The sequence below is a fragment of the Rhea pennata genome, chromosome 18, assembly GCF_028389875.1.
Source record: "Rhea pennata isolate bPtePen1 chromosome 18, bPtePen1.pri, whole genome shotgun sequence".
Lineage (NCBI taxonomy): Eukaryota > Metazoa > Chordata > Aves > Rheiformes > Rheidae > Rhea > Rhea pennata.
In genome coordinates, this window is record NC_084680.1 from 13,560,621 (window position 1) to 13,587,780 (window position 27,160).

The 27,160-nt window shown below is 41.8% G+C and overlaps 1 protein-coding gene across 2 annotated transcripts; it reads left to right on the top strand.

Moving 5' to 3' along the window:
• Positions 1–3,672: 3,672 nt before the first annotated feature.
• Positions 3,673–26,097, top strand: LHX2 (LIM homeobox 2). 2 transcript variants are annotated; one of them, XM_062590997.1, is made up of 6 exons: positions 3,673–3,688; positions 6,543–6,664; positions 9,430–9,632; positions 10,265–10,647; positions 18,221–18,426; positions 25,810–26,097. In XM_062590997.1, exons 2-6 carry the CDS (start codon positions 6,545–6,547, stop codon positions 26,095–26,097), a joined length of 1,200 nt encoding a protein of 399 aa, XP_062446981.1. In that variant the 5' UTR covers positions 3,673–3,688; positions 6,543–6,544. The 2 variants fall into 2 exon arrangements, with proteins under 2 accessions (XP_062446981.1, XP_062446980.1); XM_062590996.1 differs by lacking the exon at positions 3,673–3,688 and having other exon boundaries at positions 6,437–6,664.
• The last annotated feature ends 1,063 nt before the right edge of the window (positions 26,098–27,160 follow it).

The following is a 27,160-nucleotide window of genomic DNA, read 5'->3' on the forward strand; positions in this document are numbered from 1 at the left end:
ACTAAACTATGTATAGAAATGTAGACAAAAGTGAAGCCCTTGAGAATGAAAGTCTTCTAATTGCACACAGAAAAATAAAAAAAAAAGTATATAGGACTGAAAATAACAAATAATAGCTAAGGAGAAATGGTATTTGACTTTAAAAAATATCTAGTAACTAAGAGGATACTCTTGTGAGCTACTTAACAGAAGAATGTGAATGTATTAGGCATTTCAGCAACACTTCTGCAACTGAAAATTTCAGCTGTAGACAGATTTTCCACAGACGATTCCCCCCTACTGCTAACCTCTTAAATATACCTATAAAATACAAAATGTTCCCAATCACCTCCAATAAAGGAAGCTTCCTTACATTAAATGCATCTAATATTTGTGTTAGAAATCTGAAGTGCTTTCTGATGTGGTTAAATTCACAAAGAAATGTGGCTGTAGAACAGAAAGGAATGCATTGCGCACATCACTGAATATTTGCAGATGGATACAGAGCCGTGGAAGTTTACTTATAAAATATGGAATGAATCATATTCTTAGGCTCTGATTATTCAGAGGAGGCAGTACTAGAGGAGTCTTTCTCTACAAGCCTTATTTCTGTTATGTAGCCATGTTTACCAAATCCATGATGTACCCAATCAGGGCAGCCTCCAAAACCTCTAGGATTGGTTGATATTGAACTTGTAAAATGTTTATGAGTGAGTGTTTGCCTGGTAATGTAGCCCTGGGTGCCCTGCTGTCAGCATGGAATTAGTGATACTATTATACTCAGAAGGGGTGTGGAGGGAAGAGAGAAGGGCAACTGGGTAGCCATAGGGAACTTTCTTATCTTAATTCTTAATGTGCACTTAGACAAAATAGTTCTCACTGAAAAAAAAAAACAAAAAACAAAAAACAAAAAAAACTTCACCGCACCATTAAAAAAAAATCTGTCCATTTACAATAAAAAAAAATGTTTCTACGAAGAATTTTATTCCAGTTATTTGAGTTTCAACTGTAGAGCAACTGGATTAGCAAAATAGCCATTAAAGAAGTCTGTACTAAATAGATTAAAAATAAATTACTATTAAGTAACAGCTATGTTACTAGATGCAAAAAGAAACATTTTTCCTATCTTTACTGTATACTATGCGTGAAACTTACTGAAATTATTAGTAATTAACACTTCATGTTTTCTAAAAATCATCCTATCTAAGTTATTATTTACTATAGTAGATGCTCAAGTCAGGCAATCAGATCAAAGACACCACCAAAAATCTGTATTCCCCAAAATAACACTCCACTTTTATCTAAAATACACAGCTACTGACCTTCACAATCATATTTTCTTTACCAATTCACTATAATAAAAATGAACATTTTGTCATCACTTTGGGAAATTGTGCCAAACACCTTAAAACACATGTCACATGCCAACTTTACTTCATTTTTCTCCTCAGGGAATAGATACATCTGGAATCATAATCACAGATAAAAACCTTGACAAAATTGCACATGAGCCAGCCCCTCTCCCCAACACCTACCTTTTCATAACATTTAATACAATATTAATATCGGTTACTAAAAAGGCTTCCAACCTTTACATTTCTGACATAACATGTTCAAACCTATATTTCACACTTCTTGTTCTGTTTTAAGTTCAGTGGATTTAACAGGACTCTGGAGAGAAGATCATGTGGTTGAAGATTTCCCTCCCTCTTTGACACCCGTAGAGGCAGTTTTGGAATTATTTAAATAGCTGTGGCTATATAAACTATGTGAGATATCTTATTTCTTTCTCACTTACATAGATACACGCTTGCATTTTTATGTGAAATCCATTGTCTTGCCAGTGACAAACAATCATTACACAACATCTGGGCAAAACATTCTGAATATTTTCCTTTTAAACTTTATTATTTATTTCTGTGCATATTCCTCCGTTTCCAGGCAAATACAATTAACTAATATTATAGAATAATATTACTCAGTTTTCTTTATCAGTGACTGACAGTTTTTCAAAACAAAATAAAACACGTTCTTTGCTGCTCATTTTCTTTAAAATGTGCTATTACACTGTCTTAAGCTTGGTCTGCTTCTGAGACACCTACAGATCTTATTCAGTCTGGAGTAAATGGTAAAAGTACAGTTCCAACAGATTCTATACTCTCCTCAGAATACTTGGTTTAGGTAATATTTGATAGTTAATCCCTCAGCTGATATTTTTACTGCATGTCTTTATAAAACATTCATTAGCTGGTATTACAAAGAAATTAAATTTGAGAACTTTGCAAATTTTCATTTATTGTTGTGTTTGTAATTAATACTGTGCTGGAAGTATCTGAGGCAGCTCACTGTATGTCTTTGTTCATGTTAGAATGGTGATAGCAACCTCTTTTTGTTACATATTTAACAGCTTTGAAAGACATTTTTTTAAACAGCAAATGTACTAGACAGCTTTAAAGCAAAGGACATTAAATGGGTTGCCAATTATTCATTCAACAGCTCTATGTGTGTGAAAAAAATGCATACCACCAAATTTTCCTGAGACAAACCACTTAAATTTCCTGTGACTCATATACCATTTTTGCACTAACTGGATGAGGATGGTGATCATTTAGAAAAAGAAACAGATATAAAATATTTCTTACCGTTGAATACTAAAAACATCTTTACAAATGCATTCATTACAGTTTGGGGACAGCATCTGTGACAAGAATGTCCTATTTTTAAACTGTATGGTGTTTCTTAATAAGATTATTTCATTATTCTCTTTCATTTAAAATGACCCAAAGTGTCTCATTTGTTGTATAAGGAGTGTAAAAAGTGATATATGAATGGAGTAATAATTTTCTTGAATCATTTCAAGTCAGTCTATACAGCAACTGAATCTGAAGCATGTTAGTCTCTCTCCAGCAACTCAGGGAGATGAAGAGCTGAGCTCTACTTGCTGACAAGAAGCAAACTGTCTCACATTTTAGGAGAACAACATCACTGCCTATAAAAATGAAGAAGACACAAAATAAATAAAACCAGTTAATGTTGTAGTTAACTTGCAAATCAAGTAAATCTGTTGGTACAGTATTTTAGAAATAAATGATAACAGCATCACACCAAACACACGTTTCTGAACATATAAGCGTACTGATTTTGATTTAATGGTATATCAGCGTCAACTATTGCTTCCTTTGCTGGTACACACTTCCTGATGCCTACTGTGAAGGGTGCCCATATTTACAACTGAGTAAGATGATTAATTACACCTTGTCAATCACGGTGCATGAAGACATAACACCACAGCAGACAATGAAGAAGATGCCTGAAGCTACAATTACATTTTAATTCATAGTTTATTGTATGTTCCCATATATTGCAGTCTAATAACCGTAGGGGCATCAAAAACGTATGAGATATCAATCACTGCCCCTGGTCTTTCATGTTTATATTATTCCACAGCCTTTAAATTACCATAAGTAGTTACTTATTTTCCAAGCTTTCTTCTCTTCTCTCTTACCTTTTGCTTCCATTTATCTTTTATTCTTAGTACCTTTATCCAACAGCTATAAAGTATTGATGGAAGTTTGTAGTTCACTTAAAATCTGTAACAGACAACCTGAAACCCAGCAATTAGCAAAGACAGCTTAGACTTGTGTTCCTTTGTTGAAGGAGGCGTTGATTCTTTTGTTCTGATTTAGTCACGGTAGCTGGGTGGAAGCTGGTACCTCATTATGTGGTTGGTCTGTTTGTCTGGTAGGTAGCAGATGGTACTGGAGATGACGTTACCAAGAGAGGCAGGGTAGAGAAACTCAAGACCTGTGATTTGTTCACCTGTCACCTATAACAAAATACAGGTTAAAAGACTTTATTATTCGCTGCACTATTTTTAATGAAAAAAATTCTCTTTTTAAATGAGCCCATATTTGATTCTAAAAGATTGTTTTGCTATAGCATTTTTTCAGTAGCTCATTATTCAATGATATCCTGAATTTTATTCAGAACAATGTAAATGTCATTCATGTGTCAGTGTGTACATTAGCAGTTTTGTGTTTACATTCTGTTACTTTTCCTGTGTTTTGGTAGCAGGGGTTGGATGTCTTCTCCTGTTTGCATATCCATTAAGAAGATAGTCAGAGATAGCCTGTGAACTGGAGGTCATGCCATACCTTTTTATCATGCTGTTGGTATTATTGGTTCCAGCCACTCAGGCAATACAGGCATATAAAATAATATATTTTAATTACGTGAAATATATAAAATCTTTTTGATAATTAGCAATGTCAGATAAAATATATAAATCCAGGACCATTTTGAATGCTAAATGTAGAGGGAAAATATGTAATCAATTATGTGATAGGAAATTAAAACAGTATTAAAATACCTAAGGATAATAGAGTGTGCATATAAGGATATATACAGTGGATTGTTTAATAAAGGCAATACAAAGGTGTCCCACAGCAACACATGGTGCTCATGGTGTTGGGTGAGCTCGATTCCAGTGCTCTATTATTGGAGGCATATCACTCATCACAGATGGTATTTGGAATGCCTTGCAATTTAAGGGAAGAAGGGATAAATTATTTTTACCAACATAAATATTATACAGTTCTAATAATTCTGTTGCACTTTCTAATCTGAATTAAAACATGAGTTTCCATTGTTTTCAAGCTCTGATTTTAGGACAGTCTTTGGATAGTTCCCACAGATGCCAAATCAGCTTGCGTTCTGCGTGCTTGGGGTCGTATGGCTATTTCATATACATTTCTGCAAGAGACACCTTATTCTCTGTGACAAGCAAATGTATTTAACTACTTGGAGCAATTCATACAGGTGGTAAAAGCCAAATTTATTATAAGAATGCTCACAGAATGCACAAACCCAGGAAAGCTGTAATATAAAAGGAGTAATTCCACTTTTAGCAAAGATAGTGTTCTTAACTTCACTACACCTGTAAGAGGCAGATCACTGTCTCGGTAGACAACACACAACGCTAAAGTAGTAAGTGATGTAGTAAGTTGCAGACGTGGATATGCGACGTGTCTTGTGATCGCCAAAGTACGCTCAGGGTTACTTTCCTTTGTGCTACCTTTGCTAATGCAATTAGAAGCATGATATTTGCCATCTTTAGTGTTAATTCGCCCTTCCTTACTGCCCACCTACTGAATACTTAGACCTCAGGAGCAGTTTCCCGTTGTGAACCCTTTGTCTTCTCTGGAGACCTTTCGGGCCCGGTTTCCGTCCGGTTTGCTGGGAAATAAGAGAAGGAGGAAGCCTCGGTCGCGGAAGGCTTCACGGAACCGAACGACACAAATTGCCACGTTCTGATCGTGACCGTTTTTCACGCGCGGAACGAGCGCGGTTGGCCGCGCGCAGCTATTTAGGGAGGGCTCAGCTACCGCGATCGGGGCGTGTGAACAAACTTCGGACCCGCCGCCTTCGCTGCGCCGCCGCCAGCGCCGGGGCGCAGGCAGCGCCCGCGCGGCGAGGCGCGCTGCCGCCGCCGGCGCGCGCGGGCCGCGGGCTGCGGGCGGCCCGCGCCCCTCCGCGCCTCCCAGCCGCGAGCACATGCCGGCGGGCCCGGGCGCGGCGGCAGCCAATGGCGGCGGGGCAGGACATGATGTCAGAGGGGCCGTAGAAAAGGCGCGGAGCCTCGCGCGGCGCCCGGCCGCAGACGCGCCGCTCGCGCTCGCAGGCACCGCGCCGCGCGCGGCGGCTCCGGCTCCGCCGCTGCGCGCACCCGCGGCGCGGCCGCCCCGCCAGCCGCCCGCCGGGCCCCGCCGCCCGCGCCGCTTTAAGGAGAGAGGGGGGCCGCCGAGTGCCCGTCCCATCTGGTGCCCGTCCAACTCTTCCTCCTTCCCCGTGGCTTTTTTCTTTTCCCAATGAGCTCCCGCGGGGTGGGGGAGGAGCGGGGAGAGGAGCAAACTTTGCCCCCGAGCCGCAGCCGCTGCCAGCCCTCCGGACTGTGAGTGCCTACGGTGGGCATCGCCCCATCCTCCCTGCGGCACCAGCCTGCTCTCCGCCTGCTGCCGCCGCTCCCTCTCCCTGCTTTCCTCCTCCGAATTCCGCACAGTACGATGTAGTGGGCTTGTCGTTATTTTTTTTTATTTATTTCTCACCGAAGATGGTTTAATTTTTTTTTATATTTCTATTATTTATTAACCCCTCCCAACGGTAAACCTGTCCAGCCTTCCGTCAGCTGGGCCAGAGCGTAAAGCCTGGGACTGCACCTGGGGCAATGAGCCCTGCACAGAAGAAGCCTCCTAGAGGGATGTGCCGGGGCCACGCAACAGACTAGATCCAAGCCCCGAAGCCTACACCGCCACTTGTCCCCTTCTCCCTCGCGCCCTTCGCCCGCCTTTTCTGCGCCCCAGCCCCTCGAGCACCGCGGATCAGTGCCTGCGCCGCGCTGCCGACAGCTTTGCCGGGGCGGAAAGCCCGGAGCCGCCGAGCGACGGGGCGGCCGTGCTAGATGCATGGGGGAGGGCTCCGGTTAATGCAAGTCCTGGGCTCCTGCAGGGACCCCGACAACTGTCAGCAGCAGCAGCGACTCGGGGCCTCTTCCTCTGCTTCCTCAGCGATGCTTTTCCACAGTTTGTCCGGCTCGGAGATGCATGGGGTCATCGACGAGATGGATCGGAGAGCCAAAAGCGAAGCGCCAGCCATCAGCTCGGCTATAGACAGGGGAGAGACCGAAACGGTAGGAGGCGAAGGAGTGGGAGAGTCATTCAACCCCCTAAACTTAATGAACCCCTCAAAGATTTCCCTTAAAATAACCGATCGGGGGGAAACCTATGCAAAATACTAGATCAGGAGAAAATTTAACCATAACGGTACCCCAAAAGATTAAATTAGGACATGGGGCAAGGCATGAAACTGTTAATTATTAATAATATGCATACTAATAGTAACGCTTGGGTGAAATGAACGATGCTGCTCTAGCGAGAAAGCAGAAATAGAGACCAGCCTTTTGGTAGCGTCCAAGAACTCCTTCCCTTCCCCCAGCCTGTCCGGCCTTCGAAAGTTTTTAGGAAGAGGCAAAGTACGCTTTTATACAGATAACATTTTGGCACAGCGAGATTTTTATCTGCAGAATGGAAAGACAAGCGCCAAAGAATCCACTTCTGTATTATTTTTCAGGTGGGATGGCTACATTAACATAGCCATTATAGCATTAAAAAAAACCTAATGTTTTAAAAATATGATTGTTTACAATAGTAATATATATGAACATTGTCTTTGAAAACGAGAAATAGAATGAGAAGGTGTGTTTCAAGGATACAAACTGATGCACATCTTTATAACTTTTGTCACTTTTTATCTAGTGTCTGCTGATGTGTAGTTGTATACTAGGACGTTTATACAATTAAAAGCTGCATCCTTCTGATTTGAGTTAACAAAGTGGAAGAGATTTCTTAAGTGTGTTATCTGATTCAACATTTTATGTATGTTACTTTTTGTTAAGTAGAAATTATAATTTCGAAGTGCAAAGATTCCGTATTTTGGTTAAATGCTATCTTGTAAGCTGATATAGGCATGTGTAAGAGACATATCTGTTCAGTTTTTAAAACTTCATCAGTACGTGTTATTTCTCTTCATATTATGTCGAAATTTACTTAAAAGTAAACAGTAAGATTATATAATCCTGAAATATCCTCTGAAAGAGAGCCTTTATACTACAAGAATAGAATTTGATTCTCAACGTTTTTAGTTTTCTTTGGAAAAGTTAGTGTTTGTCCGTACAATTAAACAATATCAAATGATCTTTACTAGAATAAATGTTAAGATATGATACTTTTATATATCTATATATCATGTGTGTCCATATACATGTGTATATAATGAGCAGTGGGATAAAATACTGGATCCTTAAATACCATTTCTGGATCTCAGAATATTATTGTCACCGGAAAAGCAAAGCAGAAAAACTGTGTTTTATTTAAAGTGGATTTACAAGAAACTACCTTGTTTATAAAACGATCACTAATCAGAGGTTAGTTAACGCTTTAAAGAAACAAGCCAGCAGTGGAGCTGTATGGACAGCTTAGTAATATAGAGCTATAATTTTAGGTACTTGCAGTTCTGATAGTGGACATGGTGTAATGGAAGCAATAGTGCTAATAGCGATGGGATTCTGTGGTCTGCGCAAGTCTTGCATGAAAGTAATCAGTGTAGCATATGCTGAAAAAAAATATTTTCTTCCGATTCTTCCCCTATTAGCTGTCCTCCCTCCTTTTGCTTTGCTCAAGGACTTAAGGCTCTAGAGGAGGCAAAAGTAAACAAACAACCTCCCTCCCGAATCAAAACAGACCGGTGTGTTTGTCACATCTGTACAGAGATGTTTGGGGTTCCGTTGCAGCGAACCAGTCTGCAGCGGGCTTTGAGCTCTGTGCCAGGGTAAGAGCAAGTTTAGAACGAAATGGACAGCAGCGCATTGCAAGGTCTGCCATAAATTCTCCTCCACGTCGGAACCTTTTCTTTTGAATACCGTTTTAAGGTGCCGGATAAAATAAATAAGAGTGCTTAAATGGTTTTCGATATTTTTTCTTTTTTTTTCAGTAGATGTTGACAGAATATGTATGTATTTGTTTTTTTTTGCAGGGAGTTTTGACTGGATTGTGATTTGACACTAAACTATTAAATTATATAGGGGTTACATTTAGTTTTATTGCTTCCAAGTTTATCCCAGCATAATCTTAGGTGCTCTGGTGTTTTTTCCTACTTTCTCGCATATACATTTCTCAGTATTTCGTTTTCCTGATAAAACATTCCGCATTGGATTTACTAATGCTCATCTCCTCCGCAGTTTTATTTACTGGTCCCTTCAGTGCTTTGGGTTACAGCAGATTTGGATGTATTTGTTTGCAGCCAACTTGCAGAGCGAGCCGTGTCTGCAGCTCCCTGACTACTAGGGGGTTTGATCGTAATTCACCCGGAATTTTATAGCAAGGAAAGTACACAGACACACACACACACACACACACACACACACAGCCTTAGCTATGCAGACACTCTCTGTGTATCCATAATAATAATTTTTAAAATTAACTATCTGCGATTTGCCCTACTCTGTGATTATTGAGCCTGTTCAATAAAGAGCAGCTTTCCTGCTTGTTGGGGGACTGGCAAATCCACCTTCCCCCCCCCCCCAAAAAAAAAAAAAAAAAAAATCCTGGGTCTCATTCGGACGTCTTCCTTAAGCCCCAGGTTGTTTCTCTTCTTGTTCCACCTTCCTTCCCCAAATCCCGTGCCTTCTCTCGGGGAGGGGACCCTGGGGAGCCGCGTCGGGGCGGCCGCCCCGGAGCCCCCCGCTCCGCTCCGCTCCCCGCGCCGGCCAAGCCCCCGCGCGGCGGAGGGAAAGCCAAAGCCCAGCCCCGACGGCGGCGGGGCAGGGGGAGGGGGAGCTCGGGCCGCGCACGGGTTTCTCCCGCTCGCTAACGGTCTGTGCTTGTTTTCCCCCAGCAGACCATGCCTTCCATCAGCAGTGACCGGGCTGCCCTGTGCGCCGGCTGCGGGGGGAAAATCTCCGACCGCTATTACCTCCTGGCTGTGGATAAACAGTGGCACATGCGCTGCCTGAAGTGCTGTGAATGTAAACTCAACCTGGAGTCCGAGCTCACCTGCTTCAGCAAGGACGGCAGCATCTACTGCAAGGAGGATTACTACAGGTACAGCCTGCCCACCCCGGCAGCGGGGGGACCTGCTGGCGGCCCCCGCGCTCGGCACACGGTCCCTGCGGGGCAGGCAGCGGGCTCCTGAAGCCCCTCCGGGAAGGGGGGAGCCGCGGGGTGGGCCCGCGCCCTCGGGAGGGGACGCGGCTCGGGCCCGGCCGCCGCCGCCGGCAGCGGGGACGCGGGGCGAGGCTGCCCGCAGGACGCGGAAGGAGCGCGGGCGCCGAGGCGGCCCCGCAGGCCGGGGCGCGGCGCCCGTGGAGGGGCCCGCACGCTCCCCGCGGGGAAGCGACGGCGCGGGTCGCCGGGCGCGCTGCCGGCCCGGCCGGAGCGGGGCTGGCGCCTGGCGGCGCCGCGGAAGTTTGCGGGCCGGGCCGGGGGCAGCGCCTTTGGCCGGCCGCAGCGGGGTCTCCGGGAGGTGCGCTGCGAGGGGGGAAGCGGTTCCCGGGCCGCGGTGCCCGCCCGGTGGCGGGCGAAGCCGCTGCGCGGACAGCGCGGCTCTGCGCCGGCGGCCCGGCTCGGGCGGCCGCCCGGCGCCCGCCAGCCCCTCTCTCCCGCCGCCTTCCGGGCGGCGCCGGCGAAGGCGGGATGCGCCTCTCACCGTCTCCTCTGGCCGTTCTGTTTTGCAGGAGGTTTTCGGTGCAGAGATGTGCGAGATGTCACCTGGGGATTTCAGCCTCCGAGATGGTCATGAGGGCCAGGGATTTGGTATATCATTTAAATTGCTTTACTTGCACCACTTGCAACAAGATGCTGACCACCGGCGACCACTTTGGCATGAAAGACAATCTGGTGTACTGCCGCCTCCATTTCGAGACTCTCATCCAGGGGGAGTACCAGGTGCATTTCAATCACTCGGATGTAGCCGCTGGGAAGGGCCCAGCACTGGGAGCGGGCTCTGCCAACACTTTGGGACTGCCTTATTACAACGGCGTGGGGACTGTCCAGAAGGGGAGACCCAGGAAAAGGAAGAGCCCAGGGCCTGGGGCAGATCTGGCAGCCTACAATGCAGGTAAGAGATCCCATTTCCTCCCCCCTCTCCCCCCCCCAAGAACGATTTAAAAGGTTTGTTTCTGTTCCCTTCCAAAGGGGGATTTCCGTTTATTTTAGCTTAAACCGTTAATAATAGTTTAGCTGCAGCATAATTATTGAGATCAAGTGCTGTCAAATTGCAATTACAGAAGCTAGTATGTTAGCATTTTTCACTTCAGCTGGAAATAAAATGTTTTGAAGCAAGGTCATCTGGTTAAGGAGGGGGGAGAAGGGGGAGTGTAGCCTGAAATAAAATCTGGAAACCAGAGATTGTAAGTTAGCACTTCAGAGAGCTGTGAATTTTCTTTAGTGGCTACATTCTTAAAGGCTGCTGATGAGTGAATTATCTTGCCCTTTTCCTGAGCTCTTGCACCTCAGAGTTTTGGAAGGAAGGAAAGAGAGAGAGGGAGATGAGGAAAAAGAAGTGGCGGTTTCTGCAGGATCCACGGCGGGAGGTGGCTGGCGAGGCTGCGGGCAGCAGGTGTTTGCAGGCAGCCTTGGGACGGTTCGTGCAGTGACAATTTAGGCTGGAGTTTTGTTCATCATCAGTGACTCCGGGAAGACTCGGAGCCACATCTCTGTTCTAAACCTTCCCTGTCCCCGAGTCACAGCCCTCTAGCTCTTAACTGGGACCAGCAGTAAGAAGAAAGGGAGCAAACCTGGCAACAGCCACAAGCCTGTAGTCTCTGCAGAAACTCTGCTTCTCAGGTTCTCTGCATTCAGTTGTGAACTTTCTGAGGTATTTCCTTGCTGAACATCCCCACAATAGTATTGCAGTTTTTCAGGCAAAGGAATTCAAGTAGTCTCCTGCCCCACCAACCCCCCATCCCCACACCTCTTCCCATCACTCTTCTTGCACCGGGTAACTGCCCACCAGAGCTGCTGTGATCGCTGAGTCTTCTCAGCCGTGCTCCTTGTATGCAAAAGGAGAAAGTTTTGGGACAAAAGAAAATATTTGGATCTTGATTTTACTGGAAGCATTCAAGGCAGAGGTGGTGGGGTTTACTCCAGACCAATGTGTCCGTACACTGTGTGCTCAGTCAGCCCCATCGATGCTGAAGATGAAACCCATTTGCCTCTTTTGTTGTCATCTGCTTCAACTTTGTTTGCAGGGTTTTCTGTTGTTTCAATTTTGTTTATTTGTTTTTTAATCTGTGAAGTTCAGATATGTCGAATAGGGTGGAGATTTGCCTTCAACTTTTTCTTCTCCTTCTTCCCCCGGAAAGGGGGGGAAGATATTTGTTTATCTACTTGCTGAGCACACTGGAAATAGTGCAAAAGTTAGTAGTAGTCCCAGTGGTGATGGCTGATAAAAGGTGTAACTAGCATTCTTCTGAGTAACAGTGATCTTTAAAACATCCAGAAAATATGCATTTTGCCCGTTTAAAAATGTTTCCTTTTCGAAGAGATTGGATTTTAATCGTCCTTCCGCTGCCTTCCTATGCAGGGCGGATGTTCAGATTCAAAGGACCTGTAAACGCAAACAGCAGCATCTGTCCTGGATAAGAGCGCAGCTTGGGAAAGTCTTATTGCTCCCTGGTTTACTAAATACACCATCTTTAACTGCATTTCTTTAAAAGTTCGTTTTCAAAATTATTGCCCTCTGATTTTTTGCTCTTCTAATTTTTGCTTAGACCCTGGAGCTTAAGAGATCTTCTTTGAGAAAGGAAGACTTTACTTAAACTATTTATCATTAAGCCAACAACCAATTAATTTATGTGGCAATAAGTGTCAGAGATCTTGAAAATCAAACGGGCGTGCTGATTGATTTAAAAATTTACAAAACAGAAAAATATTTTCAAGTGTTCGATTTTGCATGTTTTAAATTGAAATCGTTTAAAACTGTGATAGTTTCTCTCCCTTTTTAATGGAACTTCTCATTTCTTTCTCAGAAATCATCTGAGGGGATTTGTTGCTGATGATCTGTAGAATATTTTGTGTAAATAAATCTCCACAAAACGGTGGTGGGGAAGGAGGACCCCCAAACTTGGCCAGAGCTGAGACTGGAATTATTTTGTAAATTGCAGCAAGTATTCATCTGCAGCATGGATTGGACTGACCCTTTTATTTTCCTACTTAAACGAGACTCCGTCTGCACAGGGATGATGGATTTTAGATGTGGATAGAGCCTGACAAGTGGAAAATAGCTTAGAAGGATGCCGAAACTTCAAAAAGATTTTTTTTTAAGTATGCTCCTGTGATCATAATTTCTTCTTTCACTTGTTGGAATGGAGTTTGGGCTTTTTAGGTCAGTAAATCAATGGCTGAAAGCTTGCTGAACACAGGAGCACCTGTAAAGAATTCTGAATACTCCCGTTGTGAATTAGACCCCAAACCTCCCACAGCTTGCTATATTTTATTCATTCATATCTAGTCTGTCTTTAGTATGAAGGCACTAAAATATGCTTGAAAATGATAGATGTACTGTGCAGACCTGGGGCACCACAGTCCGACAAAATACCCATGATCTGTGCAAACAGCAAAGACATTAAGAAATATTTCGTTTCTTTTCTAGCTGGAAGATACATAGTGGATCAGCAAGCAGATGACTAAATATCTAGCCTAGATGTAACTCTCGGCCTAAGGGGTCGGGCAGAGGGGAGCTGGGCTCGGCGCTGGAGGAGTCCGCCTGTGGGGCCGCCTTTCGGGGCGCCGGCGGCGCGGGGCCGCGGCGCGGCCGCAGCGGGGACCCTCCGGGCCGGCCCCGCGCCGCGCGGCTCGCCGCGGGCCGAGGCGCCGCTTGGAGCGGGCTCTCGCCGGGCTCTGTCAGAAGTCTTTTATTTTTTCCCCTTCCCTCTTGACGAAAATCGGAAAAGCCTGGAAAGTTTTAAAGACCGATTTTATCTCTTTCCCTCCTCGTTTCCCCTGGGAGCAAAAGCTCAAAATGAGCGTTCCTGCGACTGCAGTGGCAGAGCAAGCGAACAGGAGCCACAGCTTCAAAACGGGGATGTCTGGCAGAAATTTCTTAAGAAAAGACCAGTTCTCTCCTTCTCTTCCTCCTCCCCCCCGCCCCTCCCGGCCGACGTGGTCACCTTCAGGGCTCCCCCCGGGCCCTGCGCATCCAGCCCCTCCCCGGGGAGCCAGGCGGGGGCCGGGGCCGGGGCCGGGGCGAGCGGGGCCGGCAGCGCTCGCTGCCCGCGGCGCGCAGCCGCCTTTCCCTGCCGGGCAGCGCGGCGTCCCTCGGGGAGAGCGCGGCGGGGCAGCGCGGCCCGGCCCGGCCCCGGCGGGCGGCCCGGCCCGGCCGCAGGCTCGCCGGCTTAATCGCGGAGCTCAGGGAATTACTGCGCGCTCGCAGCAGCCTTTCACTTGGCTTAATTGAGGGGAAAAACCCTGCCCGGGCCGGCTCCTCCCGCAGCGGCCGGCCGCAGCCGCGCTCCGCCGCCGCGGCGCAGCCCGCGCCGGAACGCGGGGCACGGGCCCTTCCCCGGGCTACCCCCGCCGGGCAGCGGCGGCTGGGGAAGGCTGCGGGAAAAGAGCTTTTTTCTTGCTAATCCGAACTCTTCTCTCTGGTGGCCTTGTGATACTCAGCCTGAAAGAGAGACGCCCTCATCCTCAGGGCACGCTTTAGCTCCTGTTCCAGAAACGCTGCTTGAAATTTCAAGGCTGAGGCAGCGATTTCTGTGTCTCCTGCTCTGGAGCCTTGGGGGGGGGGGGGTTCCTTTCGGGATCTCCAGGCTCACCGGCAGCGGAGGGGCTACCCTGCCTGCTCCAAGTGCCACAGCTTCATAACGGGAGCCAAGTTACTCTTTTAATCCCGGCTGTGATAAGGGATTCATCTGCCTTGTCTAAGTGCTTTTTTTCTCGTTCCACCTGGAAGAACGACTCTATCTCTGTTCATGTCCCAAGTACCGTTAAGGAGACTATCTCACTTTTATCCTCTTTAGGGTTACAAGTTCCACAAAGTCCTTCACATGCTTCAAGCAAACAATAAATAAGGCTGTACCCCGCCTGTTCCAGTTAATCACAAGTTCCCTCTCCAGGCAGCAGCAGGTTAAAACACCCCTTGTCTCCCTTGTTACAGCAGGAAAGGGGTGTACGTTCCCAAGCCCCTGAGAATGGAGAGCCTATGCAGGCATCAGATGTGTCCCTTGTTTCATCATTCTTTCAGAATTGGGATTAGTTTGCTTTCTTTTGGGGTAATTTAACATGTCAAACACAAGCTACTAAGAACAAAAGCTCCCCCAAAAGGAAATTCCTCATTCCATCTTCTTCACATGCCATATACTTACTTACTTAGCTAAAAGCACACACTTTTTTCAGAGCCCCAACATGCGGAGATTGGAGTGTGAAAGAATGCTCCAGCTTTTCTTGTGTCACTGTTTCTAGACGTGGTTTTATGCATTATTCTGCAGAGGATATTTTGGTCGCCAGTATCAGAATGCACTGTTCTCATGTTAGAGAGTAAACCCCTATTTCCAGGGATGTTATCTGTGGACATCACCATCTTGTGGCGAAATGGACATTTGTACCGTGGTGCTAATGGAGGAGACGGTAAGAGCTGACCAGTGGGGAGGGCAGCAGACCAGCAGCGCAGGGCATGGCCTGCGTGTGGTGATCAGGGGAAAAGCACCAGGGCCTTAGGAAGTGTTTTAGGGTCAGAAAAGAGACTTGTCACCGATACAGAATTTGCTTTATCACCAATTAGGAATGAAATATTTGTTAATTTAAGACTCCTCTATTCGACTGGCATTCTACCAAATGTATTTCTGAACTAGTCTCCCAGCAGGAGTCCTAGATACCGTGACTGAATGGAAATCTTAAGTATGGATAGTTCAACAATTCGTTTGGGAGATACATAGGGACACCACAAAGGAACAGGGAGGAAGTGCTTGAAAACAGAGGGTTGCATGAGAACCATGTGCAGTACTAGTTTTATGACATGATGCCTTTTGCAGGAACGTCTCAGCTTTTACAAACTCCACATGCTTATACCCTTGGCCCATTCTGTCTCTCTGTGCCTGCGACACCCATAGACATTTCAGATTCTGGGAGAGATGCATATACTACTAGATCTATTAAAATAAACTTCTAAGGATGATGTTGAGTAGCACAACTAAATATGAGAGATGAATTAGCATTAACTAGGTATATTTGTGGTAGATTAGGTGGTGGGGCTTGCACAAGACAAGGAACAGCAGACACCCTGATGCACAGCAGTTCTCTCAGTCTCAAATGGCATATATTTACAGTTATTTTAATATTATTAATATTTAGTAGATGAGGAGGTAAAATTATGGGAAATTCAATGTGCCATCCAGTCAAGGCTGGATGGAAAGCTGATATCCTGATTCCATTCCAGGAAGATTTAGAATCACTTTTATTTCCTTCGATCCTGAATGTACCTCCTCCTTTACAGAACAGGTTAAAACCCAGTTGCTACTTGCAACCCTAGGATTTCTTTTGTTGCATATTAACATGAACAAATCTCAGTTTTTCAGGTAAAGATTTTGAAACATGTCCTCCTAAATCATTGCCTTGTCACTTCTGGGAGAATTTGAAAGCATTTAAGATAACATTCACAAGCCTTTTCCATTTCTGATATCTAAAAGTCTGTGAGCAAATTTTAAAACCGAGTACTGTATTTCTTCACATTTCTGTAATACCATTTGCTATAAGCAAAATAGTTTCAGTTATTCCTCCCAGCATTATATACAGGAGGGACTGTAACTGCGGGAGCCTGGAGCACATGGGATGACTCCAGTTTGGCAACCAGACCGCAGTTCTTAAACCAGAGGAAGACCCTGCTGCACCCCGTCCAGCTCTGCCAGCACAGCGTTTTGCTGTCTCCTTTTGTGTTTTTTACCCCTTTTAAATTCAGGTACTGCCTGTCGCTCCATGAGACAAGGAAACATTTAGATATGTTTCTTTTTGCTAGAATTTGGCACAAGATAATTAGTCTGGAAAGGATTTATGCAAATGTACACACATGCATGCACACACACACTCACACATATATATATACAGCACATTTGGTTTAAAATGGTTTTGGCTGTTTTTTAAGTTATAGGCATACAGAAACGCATAGAGAAGTTTGGGGCTTCAGATACTTTTTACATATCTGTTAAACAAACCTACTTTTTTTTTCACATTGAATTTTTGCAGGCCTTACTCCATAATGTGCCATGTCTTTAAAAAGTTTCTGAAAAGCTCAAGTTTGCAAAGCGGTCATTGTACATGTACATGCTGCAAAGCTGCTTTTTATAGTATCTGTATGCATTTATTGTTCTGGGTACCTGCATAGTATGAATATTTTAAAAAACTGGTTTTAATACATGCCTTTCAGAATTCATACTTATTCCATAGGGCTGAACACCTCTGATAAATAGTACGTATTTGAAGTAAGACTCTAAAGATATACATATCTATGAGATGTACTGAGTTGTAATGAATCAGTGATAACGGACAATTAAAATAAATCTATTTATATGTTTAAGAAATAGATCAATTAGCACATTTTAAAGCTTCCAAAATGCAGTATTTTTCTGATTTTTTTGGTTTCAGTATAAAACAGGAGGTAGTAGTGATTTTCCCTTGCTTTTAACATAAAACTTTTAGAATATTATAGGGGAGTTGCACATTTTGGAGCAGAGAAATAAATTAATGAAAGCTTGTCAAAGCTAATTTTCAATTATATCCCTGATATTTTTTAGTGGATTTAAGCCTGATCCTTAATGTTGTTTTAAGAGTTTTTCTGTGGTTTACTGTATGAACACGTATATATATATATAAATATTTTTGGTCTATGAGAATATTTTGCTTGGCTTTCAACATTTGATACTATTTGATAATTTCTTGCTCCTAGACATCCTTTAGAGTCATTACAGTTGATTTATGCAGATATATATCAAACAGTCTGGTTCAGTGATTTCAAAGGGAAATAACAAAATTGATCATTCAAGCTAATATTTCCAAAACCTTTTTTATAAATGAAATATAAATATGTAAGTAATTGAAAATGTATATTTTTCATTTGGCATGCCATTGATATGTTGTATTAACAGCGTTATATCTTTAGCTAGTCAAATTATAGTCATAATTTGCTGTCTGGTATCCTCCAACTTTATTTCTTTTATAGTGTTTCATTTAATGGTCTCTCCTGTGCTCTACAGGGTTTACTTTGATGGAGGAAATAATTATAATTTTAACTGGTCAGTTCCATTGAGATTTAAGTGAACTGTATTGTACAGCTTTATTTGTACATTACAATGCAATTTCCAGTGATACGAAGTACATTAAAACACTTTACAGAGTTGAGGACAGCTACTGTCCTACAAGCTGAAAGTGAGGGAAAGGCTGTGTAAAGCTGGAGGAAAGAAAAAAGGAAACAGACCTGACATTTTAAAAGCCATAAAGAGGCAGGTGAGGGTCCTTGCAGACTGCTTATTGTATGGGAAAAATAGAAGATGCAGCAATGGAGGGGAAGGCAAGTAGGATTTGTACCAGTACAATACATGCCATGGCATGTTATTTTAATTGCTGCACTCAGATGAACTGCAAACAATGTTGGTCACAGAGCAATAGATTTACACGCCTTTTCCTCTTGTTGCTTTAAGCTTTAAGTTGCAATGAAAACGATGGTGACCACCTGGATAGAGACCAGCAATACCCCAGCAATCAGAAAACAAAGCGTATGAGGACATCATTCAAACACCACCAGTTGCGGACAATGAAGTCATACTTTGCTATTAACCACAATCCTGATGCCAAGGACTTGAAACAGCTAGCTCAGAAAACCGGCCTGACCAAAAGAGTTCTTCAGGTAAGAGCAAAGTCTTTTCTTGCAAAACATAAATAAAATATCAATTTTAGGTTTGAAACACTATGGATTTTGCTTATGTTAAAGCTTCACTTAATTGCTGATCCCTTTGGTAAGACTTCAGTTAAATTCCAGAAAGTGTAAGAGAGTTACTTCTTTTCAGCTTTCCAAAGGTAGTTCACTTGCATTCTAATTTTTTAATGGCAGTTGTGAAGGTTTGGGGGTCCTACTTGTTTTCCCGAAGTTAGTTAATTCTGGTGTGTATTTTAGCTTCTAATCTGTTGTAAGAAAAAGTAAATTATTTTTGTTAATGTGTTCATTGTAATTAGAGAACACTTAGTTTAGAAATTACTATGAATGGTTACTGTCACAAGAAGTTAAACAGAAGTCTGGATTTATGTTATCAGGATAGGAAAGATGTTTTTTCTTTGCAATTGAGGTGGACATAAAGTTGTTTTTTTCTAAAATAATTTTTTTTTATTCATGGTTCAGTAACTTAGAATGAAAGGAGACAGCATTTTAAAAAGACTTTTTTCACTGAAAAGTGGATTTTTCTTGCTTCAAGGATATGTACTCCACTGGAATTATCATGGGAAGCGAAAGTGAGAATATTAGTTGATACAGTTCCATTTTAATTTATAGTCATGATTCAAGAAGTCAAATTTTAATGGGCACTTGTCCAAATAACCATATCCAGACATAAATCTGGATATGTGGGAGTGATGGCATGTCAGGATTTACTACTGAAACCTTTAAATGAATCCCAATTGCAGAAAAATGGTTTGTGGGCTTTGTAGGGACAAATGGGGTTCAGAGACAAAATCCTAGGAAAGCATTGTGGGCAGCTCTCACAAATTCATAGGTAAGTGGAGGGCAGTAGATGAAAAAATACTGAGAAATATTCAATTCCGTAAAGAGAGTCTGAATTTTACAATGTTAATACCTAACAGAAAGAGGAATAAAGATTTTGTAGGATTCCAGTAAAAACTACTACTGACAAAACTGGACATATTTTTTTCTCTTGGCTGTCTCCTCTGTAGCTTGATATTATTTGTTTTAATGATGCTGATTTGTGGTGGTAGGACAGATTCCTTCCTATATTATTGGTGCATATCCTAAGACTAGATGTACTGTCTCTCATAGCAGCTCTCCTTTATCCATGTATGAAAGAAAGAATTTTCTGTATTTATCTATCCTTATTTTGACACTTCTTTGTTTTATCCTCAGAGTTTAGACACAAAGTTTAGTATTATTTATTCTGCCCGTTACAGTTCATTCACATCTGACTTATCTGGGCCCTTTTCCATAGCACAATAAAAAAAGATCAGTGTCCACAAAATGTCTTTCTCTTGATCATCTTTCTTTTCTCTCTCCCTACTCTGCATCAGTTTTGACTTCCATCTTTCTCTTTTCTTCTTATCATCTGCCCTTCCATTTCCTGTCCACATTATTTTCTCTGTTCCTTCCTTCCTTTTTATAATGTATTTGCTTGTCTGCAAAATTTGACTCCATGTCTCTGTAACACTTTAGTCCCGTGTTCAGTCTCTTTATTGCTACTGTTTCCATCTAAAACACCTTACATCTTGCAGTTTTGAGGCGCTTAATGCTTCTTTTCTTTTATGGTAATCCTTTGCAATTCCACTAAACTTTTTTCACGTTTTTGGTAATTGGTGTTTCACTTCTTTTACTTCTGCAGTGAAATACTCCTTTATCTCTGGGCATCTTTAGCTGAAGAGTGGTGGAAGGTAATAGCTGGTGGGGAGGGTTGCACCCAGAGGATGATACTGTTGGAGGCACTTCAAGAAAATGACTCAGAGGGATACTTTTTCTAGTATCACTCTGATGAGTTTTCCTGTCTGTAATGAGCACTTTCTCATAGTTTTTTGGCCTTTTTGGTTGAAAATTAATTTGGGCTATGAAAAAAAACAAACTTGTTTTTTGGATTTTAGAGTTTTTGTCCTCAACTAGCTTATTTCTAACCCGTCAAAAGGAAGTAATATGGGTTTCTGAAGCCAGAGAGGCAAATTTTCAAACACCAAAGTTCACCTATACTAGTTTCAAGGTTGCTCCTTGCTGGGGAAAACTCTTCTTGATGTTGGTTACTGAGATAGTGTCACTTACTAATTCATCTAAGCCAGAAAGGTTGGCAGTCCATCTGTGTCTTTTATTGAACATGAAGTAATTCAGTGACACTATTGATCTAAACAAGCATCATCAGTATTAATCTATCTTACATACTGAAGGCACATGGACTCCCAAACGTATGTGCATACATTCCAGTAGTAAGAAATTTTCAATATTCTCTATGTTAGTTAGACATACCTGTAAACTGTTGTATTTTTGGTATGTTCAGATCTCAGTTCAGCTGATGAAAGACAGTGTTTATGTATCATCAATAGAATGTATTTTAATATAAAATACGAGACAGTAGATGAAGACAAAGACAGCTATCTCTTGTACTGAAACCAGTGTGCTTCCTAAACGTACATAGTGGAGTTCCTAGTGTTTTAGGAAGTGACTACAGTGCCTTTACTATGTGGATAGTCCCACAGAACATGTAAGAGGGCAGTTTGTTGGTGGATGAGCAGAGAATTTGGCCTAGTTCTTAATGATCTATGATATCAGACTCGGAAAACATGACTTCTCTCTTGGCTGTACATACCATTAGTCATCAGCTACCCATGTCCAGAAGTAAAATGGCAGGGAAATGTAACATACTGCTTCATAAATTACATTTCCTTTAGTGGCTTTGTAATGCAGCCTATTTTTCTTTAAGTAGCCGCATTAGAATCACAGTAAGCCTATTTATATTTGTGCCGCCTATTTTTATTTATTTTCGCTCACATTTAACTTAATGTTTGCAAATTGATTTATACACCTCTTGTACTGCAGCTGGGGAACACATGCCTATTATTGTAAGCCTTCATTTGTAATTAAAGTAACCAGCTAATTGTGAGCCAGCTAATTGGTGCAAATGTTATTCTTTGGGAACTGATCTTTCTTCTTCCAAGTTTAGAAAGGGAAGGTGGAAGTATGTAGCCGTAAGAAGACATGATTTGCTAGCTACAGGTATGTCCAGTGGCCTCTTCTCTCCCTGGGAGTTTGGAATATGATTGTCTGTGGCAGAAGCAGTTTAGGAACATAAACCGTTGCTGTCCAGTGGGTATCTCGTACACTGCTAACACTTTTTTGAACTATAGTTCTCTTTCAGCTGTGTGATTAATAATCAGAACTAAATAATCAGAACACGTATGCAATGAGTGAACATAGTTCGCTTTGTGGTGCAACATCTGTTACATTTTTATTTGTGTTCCTCCCCGTATTAGTTAGTAAAATTCACTGAAACTAAATGCCTCCCAGGTAGCTGTGTGAGTTATAAAAATTGTGCTTAAATTTTTTTTCTAGCGCAAGCTATTCGTATTACTAATATATTAAAATTGCAACAATGGAGGCTTTTAAACAAAAACTTATCTGAGGCAATTACATGGCCGTGTTCACTGCTGTATCTGAATCCTTTACAGTACTTACTGCATTTATTTTCAGAACTTTCCAATCCTTATGAAGATGTTATTTTATTCCTGTTTTACAATTTGAGAATTGAGGCAAAGAAAGACAAGTTGGTTGTGCAGATCACTGAAGAAATAATATAATATTCTAACCGCCGAACCATTCTGCCCTGTTGTTGAGTTCCCTGCTACAGACGTTCAACTCTGTTAGCTAGAATGCAGTAGAATCAACGGTTGGTCTCGCAGCTGCTTTTATTTTTCAGTGGGAGTTTTGTTCCATATTTTTCCTCTTTGATTTGAAATAGCTCAGCCCTATAATGATACAGTTGGACAGAGAAACACTAAGTACTTCCCACTGATTTTGTTTATTCTTCAGTACCGAAGACCAGATTCCTAATTGTGTAATTGATGTGAGATAAGTCCTTCTGGAACAATTCTTTCAGTTATGTATGTTTGGGTCATTATTTCCTTGCTTTAATGCAATACCGTTACAGGTGCAGGGCCCGAATTACCAATGTGAGCGTGCAGCTCTGTCGCCATTATGCATGGGACAGCAGTCCTGACTTGCCAACTCTTACACGCTACTTTGCACAGCTATAAGTAACAACACAAGGCAGTAGAGCATCAGGCCTACATTCCTATGACCAAAAAAACAATAGTTTTAATTCTTTCAGTACTCTTCAATGTGAAGTCTTTGCTGAAAACTTTTATATCTTAAGTGCACACCACAGTGTTGCAATTGTGATAATTATTTTATGTTATTCCTTTCTAACATAGAACGAAGTATTTTTACAATTCTAATTAATCAATATTTAGATGTCTTTTCAGTAATAATATGAATATTTATTATTGGGCAACTTTAAAGATCTTTATAACCGTTAACCGATTGACCTTGACAGCATCTCAGTGAGGAAGAAAGTGAAATTAGTCATATTGCCTATATTTTGAGAAAATATCGATAGTTGTAAGCATTATCCATGTCTAATGCTAACAAGAATTACTACTGCTAAAGGGAGACTTTTGCTCCCTTAGGAGTAAAAAATGGTATGTTACATTACATGTGCAGCTCCTGAAAGCGGCATTAATGGTCATCTGTAAGGGTACCTGAGCACAGTTTTGGACCCATATTTAATGGAAGATAAAGGGGAACACATGAGCACCAATAATCTTGCTCAATTTCTTACTTATATATTTCAAATTACAAACAGAGACAATACTTTAGAGTCTCTTGCTCAACTAAGGTTAAGGATGAGCTGGACTTTTAGATACAATGTGAATGAAAGAAATAGTTACGGTGTCTGCTATGGTTTTACAAACTTCTAATAAAAATTCTTTTGTGACTAAAAATGGAAATTTTACTCATATTTGGGGCTCTTTCATATATAAATATATATATATTTTGGAACATTAGTGTGAAATTACATGGTAATATATATATATATGCAATGGGACTAGTGACTTTGTTTCATTTTAATTACGACATAACTATGGTACACATACACGTTAGCAGTGATTGTCTCTGAACTTCTACTTAAACTTTGCAAGTATTATCCTTTTTTTACACTTGTTAGAAGGTATATTAAAAAAATCCAAACCAGTTTATTTAATTTGTGGGACAAATATAAATAATTTCTTACTGAAAGATGGAAAAGTCCATAAAAATGTTAAAATTCTTGTTTTGTGCCATTCTTGCTAATTGGTGCTTGAGACTTCGCAGCTTGAATAATCAGACCAGACTAATTTTTTTCACTTGCATTCCTTGTGCATGAGACTCCTCGCCTTCCTTGGAGCCACGTAGACATACTCTGCAACTGTTCTTGCATGGCTCTGAATGACACTTATGTGAGAGGAAGACATTGGTTCTGAATGCTTAAGGCAAAAATATCACATTTTTTGTTTTGGCCTCGTTTTGACCACATCACTGGCTTTTAATAATTATACTGCTATAATAGGCTTTGCTATAAAATCATGAATATATTTTTGCCAATGTTAGTTTTAGGAGAAAATTTTTGATTTCTTGTCATATATGAAACCTATTTATAACATTTAAACTAAGTGTTTAACAAAAGTAACACCAACATACGCTGTTTTAAAATACTAAGCTTTCAGAAAAAAAGGATCTGTAGGGATGTTGGTTATTCCCGGGCTGTGAAGGCCACTCCTGTGGTCACTAATAGAATTTGTGCCCGAGGATCGTATCCTTACGGCATACCCTGGCAAGAGTGTGAGAGAGAGTGGACTCTGAAGATCCTTATCTGGAGGAGAAAGCTCTCCAGAAAAAAAGGAGGAATGCCCAGTCGAGGGAATTTGGGGCTGGACATCCATAGATGAGAAAAAAAGCAGTCAGAGGAAAAACAGTCTGAGGCACATTCATCACCTCTCACCGTGGCTGGCAAGTTGACAGTGTAAAGAGGATTCCTTGTTGGGCTGTATTATATTTATATATCACTCTTCTGTTAATGGTGGGGGTCTGGGTTAAAGTAGATCCTATGTGGGGGCTGTGCTGTTTCAGAGTTAGGAGAGACGAGGATTTCTGGGTAGGTTGGTCTGGCCATATAGTGGCCTTGTGAGCTCTGTACACTCAGTTCCCATGTACCACAGGAAATATCTGATGGAATAAGTGTGTAACTATACAGATATTTTCACTCCCTTAGTCCCTTTCTCTGACAGATACACAGATGATGAGGCTCATTGCATCTGCAATGGAAAGATTTGATCCTATTCGTTAAAGCAGGTCGGTGTGAGGACATGATGATCAGGACTGGGTCAATTGTAAAGACTATAGCAATGATATAAGGCCTTCTGATAATTAAGCACTGTGAAATTTCAGCTAGTTTATATCAGTAAAATTAAATGGTATCAACATACGTTAGGTTGAACATAGGGTATTTAATGACATTTCAAAATGTAAGTAATATTTTATACCTGTGTTTCATACAAGTTTCACAAAAATTTTTCATTGTATCTATTTTCAAATAGATCAAATACATATTTTATCTTTAAACAAATCCTGCAAGCAGTGGAGAGCACTATTAATTTGGACCTAAACCTTGACATTTAATTGGAGAACATGAAGTCATAGCTTTTGTCCTTTATTCACAGTCAGATAATAAATAGATAATGCAAGAAGTAGCAATCCTGGAAAAATATTTCTGTATGTGGATATCATTTCTTCTGAGATTACAGTTTTGAATGCAATCTGAGTCTTTAATACTATTCAAGTCTCCTTTTCTACCTTCATTCCAGTACTGAAAAAGTATAAAAAGGGAGACTGGGGTAGGCAAATGGAACTGAAGCATTTGAGAAGGAAGAGTTAGAAAAGAGTAAGAAAGAGGGATAGTTCTTTCAGAAAAGTGAAAATGCTGCTGAAACTGATACATGAAAATGTTCCTGAGGGAGCTCTCAGGGCCAGCAGAAAGGCAGGGTGCTATGTGTAGGATCTGGGTCACCTCCTGCCTATGATGGGAGACGGACTTGAGAGACAAGGTTAGTGGAACTCCTTGTTTTGTGTTCATCAGATGCTTGGTTTCTGCTCCATCCTGACAAACACTTCTGGGAGTGAGGGCAATGGAGGATTCATGGGGGCTGCCAGATTTGTAAGCACCTTTATACATAGCCTGCAGAGAAAGGCTCTTCTCCTCCATCCTCAGCCCACTCGCATCCAAGCAGTTTGTTTACACAGAGAATTGCAGGAGAGCGAAAAAGGATTGCTTTACAAGGCATGCAGAGGACGCTTCTCATGATTGAGGCTACTCTTCTAACATGTTACCAGTAAAAACAACTTCCCCAGTTCAAGTGTTGGTGAATTTGTGAATATGCTTTTGCTTTTTTTCAACACTACAGCTCTTTAAATGGTGCCTGTTATATTAAACTATTTCAGGTTTGGTTTCAAAATGCCCGAGCCAAATTCAGACGGAACCTCTTACGTCAAGAAAACACAGGGGTGGATAAGACTTCAGATTCAACACTCCAAGCAGGGACCCCATCAGGTCCTGCCTCAGAAATATCCAATGCCTCCATGAGTCCATCCAGCACTCCCACTACCTTAACGGACTTGACTAATCCTACTATGCCTACTGTGACATCTGTCTTGACGTCAGTGCCCGGAAGTCTTGAGGTTCATGAATCTCGAAGTCCTTCACAGACAACTCTTACAAATCTTTTCTGATGACTCTTTCTCAATAATTTCTTTAAAAAAGAAATTATTCTTAGTTGAAATTCCAAGTGTATTTTAATAGAGGCTTTGAGCAACTGACTAACCACAATTAGGATCTCTCCTAAAAACAGAAGGAAATGTAGTGTTCTGGTGTTATGGAGTATGGACTGAAGAATAACTTGGAAGATCTATTGCAACACAACATTTGTGTAACTGTACAGTTTTGTGGACTGAGCAAGGGAAACAGCAATTAATTTAAGTTGGCTAAAGCTTCTGTATTTTCAAAGACTGCCATGTGCCTTATATACTGTTTTATCTACATACTTTGGATTCCATGTCCACTTCTCTCTTTTTCTCTCTGTATATTTATGACCAGGGCAAAAATGTTAAGAGTTTGTTACTTTGAATAGTCCTAAGCCTTTCATTGGTTGCTTTGTTGTTTTAGAATTTTAAGGTCGAAGTCTGTTCGAATACCAGAATTTGTAAAATCTAACCAGTAATAAAACCACTTATGGAAACTACTTGGTAATGGCTGCAGTTACATTTAACATTAATTTCGCAATCAAGATAGGCTGACTGTATTTAAATGGATTAGAAAATTGCAGTTCAAACACAGTATCTGCCTAAGATGAACTCTAAATGTGTTGTATACATGCTTCTGTTCCTGAAGTATGTATGTGTGAGAAATCCAGCTTGTACAACAGTCTAGGTATTTTCATTATAGAGAAATAAATAATTGTTAGCTACAGGTAGAAATGATCATATAATGTTAAAATTCAGACAGACAAGTTGTACTTCATTTTGTTGCTCAAATGAAACTCGACTTCAGCTAGCATTTATGAAAGCAGTCTTGCTTTTGTGCAAGAGATGGCTTGGCCCATTTCATGGGGAAGGCAAGCGAGGCATCTGAGAACTGTGTGGCCACAATTAATTTATTACAGAAGTGGACACCGGGTAATATTTTCCCTAGGAAAGAAAATTAAGTATTTCAGGTTGACTTGCAACATTGTTGGGCAAATATGAGACAAAATTATGACCTTACATTTTTGTAATGCTTCAAAAGAAGAAAAAGCTA